This window comes from Melospiza georgiana, chromosome 13 (assembly GCF_028018845.1).
Source record: "Melospiza georgiana isolate bMelGeo1 chromosome 13, bMelGeo1.pri, whole genome shotgun sequence".
Lineage (NCBI taxonomy): Eukaryota > Metazoa > Chordata > Aves > Passeriformes > Passerellidae > Melospiza > Melospiza georgiana.
This window is the reverse complement of record NC_080442.1, coordinates 19,687,891-19,698,046: the sequence shown is the minus strand read 5'-3', so window position 1 is coordinate 19,698,046 and position 10,156 is coordinate 19,687,891. Positions and strand designations below refer to the sequence as shown.

The 10,156-nt window shown below is 52.2% G+C and overlaps 1 protein-coding gene across 2 annotated transcripts in view; it reads left to right on the top strand.

The window, feature by feature from the left end:
* The first annotated feature begins 55 nt into the window (after nucleotides 1-55).
* ITGA11 (integrin subunit alpha 11) overlaps nucleotides 56-10,156 on the top strand; it is a 44,324-nt gene continuing 34,223 nt past the window's right edge. The window contains exon 1 of one of the 2 annotated variants that reach the window (XM_058033754.1): nucleotides 56-757. In XM_058033754.1, the coding sequence (XP_057889737.1) occupies nucleotides 547-757 (211 nt within the window). In that variant the 5' untranslated portion in view covers nucleotides 56-546. Of the gene's footprint in view, nucleotides 758-5,994; nucleotides 7,369-10,156 lie in introns of those variants that run through there. The other variant, XM_058033755.1, reaches the window with a different exon arrangement.

The window sequence follows — 10,156 nt, the reverse complement described above, 5'->3', positions numbered from 1 at the left end:
TGACGCTCAGAATAATTTAGGACATTAGTGTGTCCAAATAACTCTAAAATCCTTGTTTCCAGGGAATGGAACCAGGATACAGCCAAGTCCTGGAATTATCCAGGATTGATTTTTCAGGGTTTTTACATTTTATTTTTAATTTCTTTTTTCCTCCGCTTAATTTTATTTCTTTCAAACAACTCCAGGCCAATTCCAAAGGCATTCCCAATCCTCCTGGCAGAAAAGCACAGCCCTAAAAGCAAGGATTTCCCTCTTATAAGGAGATTATTTCACCAAGAATCCGATGGAAGATGAGTTTTATTCCAAGCATCCCTGTCAAAAACCATTGGATCTGATAACAGGAGGAGGGAAAAATCCCAAATTTTCCCTTGAAAATCAACTATTTTTAAGGATGAACCACGTGAGCTGGGCTGCAAAGGTGTGGGAAAGGTTAATGCAATTAACAGGGAATTAATGACATCAGCCCACCGCTAAATCCCGACCCACCCAGCCGTGACCTTTTCCCAAAAATCCTCCGTTTTCCCGGGATCTGAAGGATCTGAGAGGATGCTTGGAATGAAGCAGAGCTCAGGACAGGGAATATCCAGGCCTGGAAAAGCCGGAGAGGAGAATCCCCAATTTTCCCAAAGCCTTGGAGCAGCTCCGTGTCTCGGCTGCCTCATCCCACAGGGGGAATTGATTCTCCCAATGGACCTGCTTGGAAAAACTCGGAAAACTCGGAAACAAACTGGGAGCCAAGCTGGGATAGCTGGGAAAGGTAGGATGGGAAGGGAAGGTGCCTGGAGCTGGGAGGATTCTGGGAATCTGGTGATGGATGGATCCCGATTTTCCACATTTGGGGAAATCCCAGCATCTCCCAGATCCCAAATGCAGCTTGGGATGAGCCCAGAAATGTTGGGAAGGGGGCTGGGAGTTGGGAAAGCTGGGAAAGCCAGGGGAGCCCCTCATCTGAGCTGGGAGTAGCGGGAATGCCGGGAATGGGGTGGGAATTTGGGAATTTGGGAATTTGCAGCACTGCCAAGGATGGGACAGTTCCCTTCCCAGAGGAAATTCCTCTGGCGTGGTCAGGAAAACAGCTCAGGCTCCACCAGGACAGCCCTGCAACCCCAAATCCCAGCTTTGGGAATGCTGGGGAGGGCAGGGGAAACATCCCAGGGATTTTGTGCCTCAGGTTTGGCTTGGAATGTTTGGTGGGATCCCATTCCAGCTCCCAGCCGGATTTGTTTTCCCGGAGAACATCCATCATCCTGCTGTGGATCCCGGGAAGGGGAGATGCTCAGCACCTGGAAAGAATTCCAAGGATTCCAATCTCCTGCTGGCACCGAGCAAGATCCGGGTGCTGTGTCCTGGTCTCTTCCAGGGGCAGCGGTTTCTCCATCAGCACCGGAGATTCCGGATTTTCCATCGGCATTCCTGAATTCCCACCAGCATCCCTAAATTCCCAGCAGGACCAGAGATCCCTGAATTATCCACGATCACCCCTGAATTCCCATCAGGACCAGAGATCCCTGAATCCCCATCAGGACCAAGGATTTCTGAATTCCCATCAGGAGCAGAGATCCAGGTTGGTGCCTGTTCCCTCCGGAATGTGTCTCCCCCAGTCCGGGAGCATTCCCAAGGGAAGTCCAAGGGGAATTGCCCCAGCGGGGCTGGATCCAGGCGCGCCATTCCCAGAGCTCTGGAGCAGAATCCCGGCTGGAATTCCCGAGCCGCGGGAACGGGGAGAGCGGATCCCGCTGGATGCGGCCTCGCGGAGCGGAGAATTCCTGGATGCGGGAGCGCCTCGGGCTCCCTCTCCTGGCGCTGCCGGGAGGGAATCGCTGCGGAAATCTGGGAATGGGAATCTCACCGGGAGCGCGGGTGTGGTCACCGCAGGGACACGGGACCACCCTTGGGATGAGCGGAATTCCACAGAAATTCAGGATCAGGGATCTGAGCTGGGATAAGGAATGAAACCATTCCCAAAATTTCCCGTTTTCCCCCTGGCAGCATCCACAGCCCACCATGGATAATTTTCCATCTTTCCTCATCCCACCCCTGGGGTTATCCCAGAATTTCATTTCCTGGTGCTGCCGGGCTGGATGCAAGCAATTAAAAAAAATCCTCGGGGGAAAATTCCCACCTGGCTGGCTGGGAATGTGGGAAGAGAGAAGCGGGATTGGGGATCCCAATATTTCCGCCGGATTGGTGATCCCAATCTTTACATCAGATTGGCGATCCCAATCTTTCCATTGGATTGCTGATCCCAATCTTTCCATCAGATTGGTGATCCCAATCTTTCCATGGGACACGGTGAGCCCAGTCTTTCCATAGGATGTCATGATCCCAATCTTTCCATTGGATTGCTGATCCCAATCTTTCCATTGGATTGGTGATCCCAATCTTTCCATGGGACATGGAGAGCCCAATCTTTCCATAGGACGTCATGATCCCAATCTTTCCATTGGATTGGTGATCCCGATCTTTTCATCAGATGTGGTGATCCCAATCTTTCCCTAGGACATGGCGATCCCCATCTTCCCCTAGGATTGCTGATCCCAAATTTTCATGGAGTTCTGTTACCCCCACAATCCAGACTTCCCCCCAGGGACAGGTGGGACAATTCCAGCTCTTCCAGCTCCTCCTCAGCACCACCATTCCCTGTGAAATGAAGGATGGACCATCCTCCTTGGCAAAACCTGATCCTTAGGGAAAAAGCCCTGGAGCTGCCGCCGTGGCCCTTCCAGGGATTCCGGCCCCGGGACATTCCGGAGCCGCGTGGCCGAATCCCGGCACGTCCCTGGCTCTGCCCACAATTACAGAGGAACGGCAAAACCACGGACACAGCACCCGGAGAGCCCTGGAATATCCGCAGCTGCCAATTATCCGGAGGCCGATGTTTGGATTCCAGAGTGGATAATTTATGGAGAAGTCCAGGGCCGGGCGCTCGTCCCTTTGGATGGAAGCTCCTCTGGAATAACAATACCTGGCGCTGGGGTAACGCAGATCCCGGGATTTGAAAGGGAGATGATTCCATTTGTTCCGCCGGGAGCGGGAACAAACAGCTCTGTCTGCTCCGCCGCCGGCAGCTGGTTCCCATTATCCCTGGAAAAGATCCCAATTTTTCACTGGGAGGGGAATCTGGAGCCGCCTTGACTCATTCCAAGTATGAAGTGAATGCGGAGCACAAACGAAAATTCCAAGGGGTGAAAGGATCGGAGACGAGGCAGCTCCTCCCAGTGGGAGATGAAATTCCCAGTTCCAAGTGGTGCCCTCAGCTTCCAATCCTCTGGAGATCACCAGGACTGGGAATTACTGGGAAGTGTGGATTTGGGGGAGAAGCTCTTCCCAATGGAAAATCACTTCCAAAGGAACAGGAGAGGGAAGTGGGAGCTGAAATTCCCAATTCCAAGTGGCGCCCTCAGCTTCCAATCCTCTGGAGACCACCAGGATTGGGAATTCCTGGAGATGGAGTGTGGATTCCCTGGGATGGGAAAAGTTTGGGAGAGGGTGATGGAAAGGGAGAAAGGCAAGAGATCCAGGGAAGAGATTTTGGAGGAAAAGAGAGGAATTTGGGGAATGAGTGTCCCAGAACAGGTTGGATGAGGCTTGGAGCCACCTGGATAGTGGGAATTGTCCAAGGCCATGGAATGGGTTTAAGTTTCATTCCCACCCAAACCATTCCAGGATTCCATAATTTTTGTGTATCTATATTTAGTGGCTATCCCAACTTCCTTATTTTCTGCCCATCCAGATTTATTTGGAAGTGGAAAAAGCAGTGGGATGGAGGAAGAGGAAGATGTGGGATCCCAGGAAACCCCAGCAGGAGAGGATTAAACGAGGGATTAATGGGAAAATCCAAGGAGATTACAAAAATTCCATGGAATCCAGGTGGACTCAGGTGGGAATCTCCCTGTGTGGGTGACTCTGCTCCGTCCCCATTCCCAAATCCAACATTTTCCCAACATCCTTCATGGACTGAGAATTGTGGTGACCCCCTGGAATTATCCGACACAATTCCTCTCTTTCTCCAATGCCAATGGATAAATCTCAAAGAATCAGAGGGGGAAAAGTGGGAAAAAAAATTGGGATAAATCCTGCGCCAGCATTCAGGTTTATGGGGGATATTCCCAACACAACAGTGCTTGGATCCCATGGACTCCCTGAGCTGTGGGAGCTTCCAGGAAATTCCCAGAGTTTTCCAGAGTAATTCCATAATTCATCTATAGGGAGCGGTGTCCCTGGAATAGGAATGAGGGGAGCACAGAGTCTCCTGCTGGGAATCCAACCTGAACCTCTGGAATTCCACTGGAGGTTCCTTTCCCACCCTTCCCCATCCTGGGGCTTCCCAGGCTCCTGCATGGATATGGAATTCCACGAAAAGGGAATTCACGGCTGCCCCATTCCCGTCTGCAGGGGAAAAGCTGGATTTGGAAACTCTGGGATCTGGTGGCAGCTCGGAAAACAGCCGGAGGGGAGCATGGAAAAGGCTCCTGGCAGGAATCCTCTTGGAAGCCAGCCCAGGGAACTGAAGGAGCGTTTTCCATGCCTGGATCCGATGTTTGATGGATGAGTTTGGCACTTGGCTCCACCGGGAATTTTAAAGGCAAACCCGACACCTCTGGCTCGGCTCCTGGTTTTCCCCTCGCTCCAGGAGCATTCCCAAATTTCCTTGGGATGACAGGGAGGGGATCAGGACCCCCCAGTGCCCCCCACTGAGCCAAGGATCCCCACAATTCCCAGGAATGGGAGCAGGGCTTGGAAAGGGCCGTGATGGGAGCTCCTCATTCCCACCAGAATTCCCAAGATTTCCAGCCCCTATCATCCAGTCCTGCCCAATTTTCCAGGAGCTATCCTGGAATTCTGGGGGCTGATCCCAGAGATCACCACAGCATTTGGGGGCAGATCCCAAGATCCATTCCAACATTTTGGGGGCTCTGATCCCAGGATCCATCCCAGAATTTTGGGAGATCTGAATCCAGGATCCACACCACATGTTTTGGCAAGCTGATCCCGGGATCCATCCCAGAATTTGGGAGGCTGATCCCTGGATTCACCCCAGCATTTTGAGGGTGGAATCCTGAGATCCATCCCAACATTTTAGGGGAGCTACATCCAGAATCCTTCCCAGAATTTTGGGGAGCAGATCCCAGGATCCATCCCAGAATTTGGGGATCAGATCCAAGGATCCATCCCAGAATTTTGGGAGGATAATCCAAGGATCCATCCCAGTATCTGGGGTGGGGCTGATCCCTGTTTTCCTGTGTGGAAGAGACTGGAATTCTTCTTCCCTGTTTTCTCTGGGAAGATCTGATGCTGTGGGAGAGGCTGGAATTCTGCTTCCAACTTTTTTTTTTGGAGCAATTCTCCGGAGCTCTGAGCTCAGCGGAGCTGCTGGATCGGGAATGGGGGATCCACGTGCTCCAGCTTGGAGCTGCTCCCGGGTATCCAGAGGGACAAATCCCAATCCCAAATCCAGCTCTGGAGTGGGGTTTGGTGTTCCTGAGCATCCATCTTTCCCTGGGTAGTGGGAAAATCCTCTGGAACGGGATAAAATCCCTGCATTCCCCCCCCCCTCCCCAGCTCCTCCTGCGCTGAAATCTGGGAATTTGGGGATTTGTTGTCATTCCCAGCCTGTGTTTACATTCCTGGTTTCCAGGCTGGTTCTTCCCAAACTCCCGAGGCAGCCGCATCCAAGGCCAGATGCCTCCCACAGGTCAGGAGCAGCTGGAGCCTGGAAAAATCCGGAAAACCTCCTGGGATGATCCCAAAAAACAGGGAAGGAAGGTCAGGATGGAAGCACAAAGTCCTGTGGGATTTGGAGGAGCTGGGATTTGGATCCAGGGATTTGTGGGTGCCATTCCCGCCCATGGAGAGGGATTGGAATGGGACGACCTCCCCATTCCATGATTCCATGAGGAATTCCTGCTATCCAGAGGTTTTTCCAGATAAACAAAAGCTTTCCCTGGACCCAGGGGTCAGCTGGGAGCACGCGGCCGGAGCAGCCTCCTGAGGAGTCATCCAAGGATTTTAATCTGGGAAAAACACGGGATCTTCCCTTTGGGAATGGCTGATGTCATTCCCAGGTCTGCATCCAGCTGAACTCGCTCCCTGGGATGAAACATTCCCTGTTTTCTCCTCCCCTCTCCCAGTTTTTTTATTTTCCCCCAGTTTTCCCCCCACTCTCTCCCGAATTCTCCCCTGTCTCTCCCAGGTTTTTTCCTCCCTTTCTTCTCAGTTTTTCCATTATTTTCTTCCCGGCTTCCCCTCACTTTTCTTCCCAGGTTTTTACCCCCTTTTTTCCCATTTTTCTCCCCTCTTTTCCCAGAGGAGGTGACACCTGGGCACCTTGAAACCCTTCCCATCCCTGTGGGATCCACCAGGAGAGGCCACGGGAAGCTGGGAGGCTGATCCCTGGATTCACTCCAGGGAAATTTTGGGGGGGAAATCCCAATATCCACCCCAACATTTTAGGGGAGCTACATCCAGAATTCTTCCTAAGATTTTGGGAGCAGATCCCAGCACTCACCCCAGAATTCTGGGGAGCAGATCCAAGGATCCATGCCAGCGTTTTGGGAGGGTAATCCTAGGATCCATCACAACCCCTATTCCATGTGGGCATTCCCAGCTGGCACAGTCCTGATTCCCGGCTGGCACCGCCAATTGTAGGTAGGAATCCCTGGCTGGCACAGCTGATTCTAGGTCGCAATTCCAGGTTGGCAGAGCAGATTCCAGGCTGGAATTCTCGGCTGGCACAGCCCCAGTTCCAGAACAGAATTCTTGGCTGGCACAGCCCCGAATCCATGTCGCAATTCCAGGTTGGCACAGCTGATTCCAGGCTGGAATTACTGACTGGCACAGCTGATTCCAGGTAGAATTCCCGACTGGCACAGCTGATTCCAAGTGGAAATTCCCGGCTGGAATCCACCCTAAAGGGTGGCACGGCCTGGAGGATGCTGTCCCCATTCCCATCCTTTCCTGCTGCGCCTCATCCCAGGATTCCAGGTGGGAATTCCCAACTGGCACAGCCCCGATTCCAGAATACAATTCCTGGCTGGCACAGCTGATTCCAAGCTGAAATCCCCGGCTGGCACAGCCGATTCCAGGCTGGAATTCCCACCTGGGCTCCGCTCCCTAAAGGGTGTCCCGGCTGGAAAGGGCCGTCCCCATCGCCATCCCTCCCCTCCTCCCCGTTCCCCGGTCCCTCCCACTCCCTCCCAGCGCTCTCCCGCTGTCAGGGAGCCGGGAAAAAGTTTGGGATAAGGGACGGGATCTGGGCTCGGAGCTCCCAGTCCCGCCGATGCTCGGCAGCGGGGATTGCGGCAGCCGGCGATTCCATGGATATTCCCAGCGGGATTCTCCTGGCCTGCTCCCTCTGCCTCCTGCCCGGTGAGTGCCCATCCCAATCCCCCCCCAAAAAAAACCGGGAATGCCTTGGGAAAAGCGCCGGAGGAACCTTCAGGCGGCTCTTGGAAAAGTTTTGCCGGGAGCGGGAGGGAGCTGGAGGCTGCTGGAAAGGGATGGAGACCCCGGAATTCCCGGGAAATTCCCGATCCCTCCTCGGCCTCGGAGCGGGATTAATCGGGATAATCCCAAAGGATCGGATGCATGGGGGAAGGAAAGCTCCCTTTTCCCGAAATCCGGCCTTTTCTGGGGTTTGTCCCGTTGGGGAACGCTCGGGGTTAAGTTTAGGAGAGGCTTTAGGCGGAGTTTAATTCCAGGAGCCGATCCTGCGGCTTCTCCCGATCTGCTCCGGGGGGCTGGGATGGATTTTTTTCCTGCTTTTTTTCCCGGGGGTTTTTCCTCGGGAAAAGCGACTCCCCATTCCTGCTTTAATCCCATCTGGAATCCACCCGCGCCGGGAGCCGCCAAAGCGGGAGGGAAACGGGGCAAAAATCGGGAAAAAAATCGGGAAAAATTCGGGAAAAAAGCGCTTTTCCCCACTGCCAGGAGCTCGGCCACCGGCTCGCGCCTCCTCCAGCTGCAAACATTCCCAAACTTCCTGCTGGAAAACGCGCCAGCCTGCTCGGGGTTTTTATGGGGTTGGCGCTTTTTTGGGATTTATTTTTCCCTTTCTGCCGCGGGATCCTTTCAAGGGAGCCGCGGCCGAGCTGCTTTTCCTGAAGTAATTGGATCCATGTGTGGATGGAGGAATGGATGTGGCTCCGGAATGGGATGTTGGAAAAATCCTGGGATTTGCCGGATTCCCGGGAAATTCCCCCATGGACACGGTGCTGGTCCATAAAGGAGGGATCAGGGAAGGGGGATTTGGGAATTCTGCCTTGGGATGTGTGGAAACGATCCTTGAATTTCCTCCCTGGGATGAAACATTCCCTGATTTTCTCTCTTCTCTCCCTTTTTTTTTTTTTTTTTTTTCCCTATCGATGGATTTTTCTGGCCGTGAATTTTCCCTCAGGGATTTCCATTCTGTCCCTGGATGTTCCTGGATCCAGGGATTTTGTGGGAATTCCGGAAGCACAAGGCCCTGCTGTAGCAAAGCCCCTCCTGAGCCTTGAGAAACAATTTTTGGGAGAGCAGGAATGGGGGTTTTTTTGGGAAACAATTTTGTGGCAAGGCAGGAATGTTCCGGGATGACTGAGCTTCTGTTCATCCCCAGCATTCCCGGCCTTCCCATCCAAATCCCAGGATTTTCCCCAAAGCCAATGACAGACTCTGGGAGCTGGCAGCATTCCCTTGGATTCCCAGGAATTCAAGCCCACCCTGCTGCTTCCCAGAGATATTTTCCCAAAATTTCTTTATCCTTTAGAAAGTTTTCCTTGTTCAGCCCAATATTCCCTCTCCAGGAATTCCACCCCGAGCTCTGGCAGCGCTGGAAGCCAGGGAAAAAACCTGGATTTTCCTGACAGTCCAAGAAAAACTGGGATATTCTTCTTGGGAATCAGAAAACTCTGGGGCAAAGGCAGCAAAACCCAGCCCCAAATTTTCATGGAAGCAGAACCAGGGTTGGGAATCATGGGAACGCTTCCAAGCAATTCCCAGAGTTCCTTTTCCAGCTGGGAATCCCAAGGGATTCAGCCAGGGCAATTTTCCCCTTTTGTCCCCAGGTTTTCCAAATTTTCTTCCCAGTTTTTCCAATTCCCACCCCCCCCCCCATTTTCCCTCCCTTTGTTCCCATTTTCCCCTCAGTTTTTCCAATTTTTTCCCCCAGTTTTCCCCCCTTCTCCCCTCCTCCTTTTCCCCCTTTTCCCCCTTCTTCCTCCCAGTTTTTCCCCATTTTTTTCCTGGTGCTGGGGCCTTTGGAATCATCCCCATCCCAGAAATTTCCCTTCCAGGACTTCTTTCTATGCTGATTTTTACCCTGGCAGGAAAGGTGGATTTTATTTCCATCCTTCTTTCCCAAAGATTTTCTTGTTTCCCAATATTTTCCTTGACAGGAATAAAAAGTTTGGGTCCTCCAGGAGCTCCAAAGAAAAGGAGGAATTTGAGGCTTCCTTCCCTCGGAATTCCAAGGAAAACCTGGAGCTTTTGGTCACTTCTTTGGGATCAAAGGGGGGAACTTTCAGATTTTCCTGATTCCCAGCAGGAAAATCTCTCTGGCTCCCAAATCTCCTGGATAACCTCTCCTAAAATTCCCATTTCGGTCGGAGCCAGTTGGAATATTCCCAATATTTATTTTATTCCTTTCTTTCTGTCAGAGTTTTGAGGTTCCATCCATTGCTTGGAATCTTCTCTCTAGGATATTTTCTTCCCTGGGATTGGGATGCTCCAGCAGGAGCCACTCCCAGCTCTCTTCCCTGTTTTCCCAGAGATTTCCCATTTCATGGAATATTTCTGTTCATTTATTCTGGCTCCTTTTCTGGATTTTAATCCTAAACCATGGAATGGGATTCTCCAATTTATCCCTGTGTTCCCATTCCCGAAAATCCTCAGCTTGGGGGTGTGCAATGCAAAATCCAGGAAAATTAAGAGGAAAATCCACCCCATCCTCTCCAACACTTCCTCTGCATCCAAGACTCTTCCGGATCCTGGAATTTCTTCCTGAGAATCCGAAGTTCCCAAAATTCCCTCTGATCCCGGGGTGCTCTGATGCCCTTCCCCCTTTCTCTTTCCCATCATTCCGTGGCCAATCCCAGCTTCCCTCTCTCCCGAGGTTTTCATTTCTTTGGGATGTGAAATGAGGTCAACGCTCCACAAAATATCTTGGCTCTCATCCCCG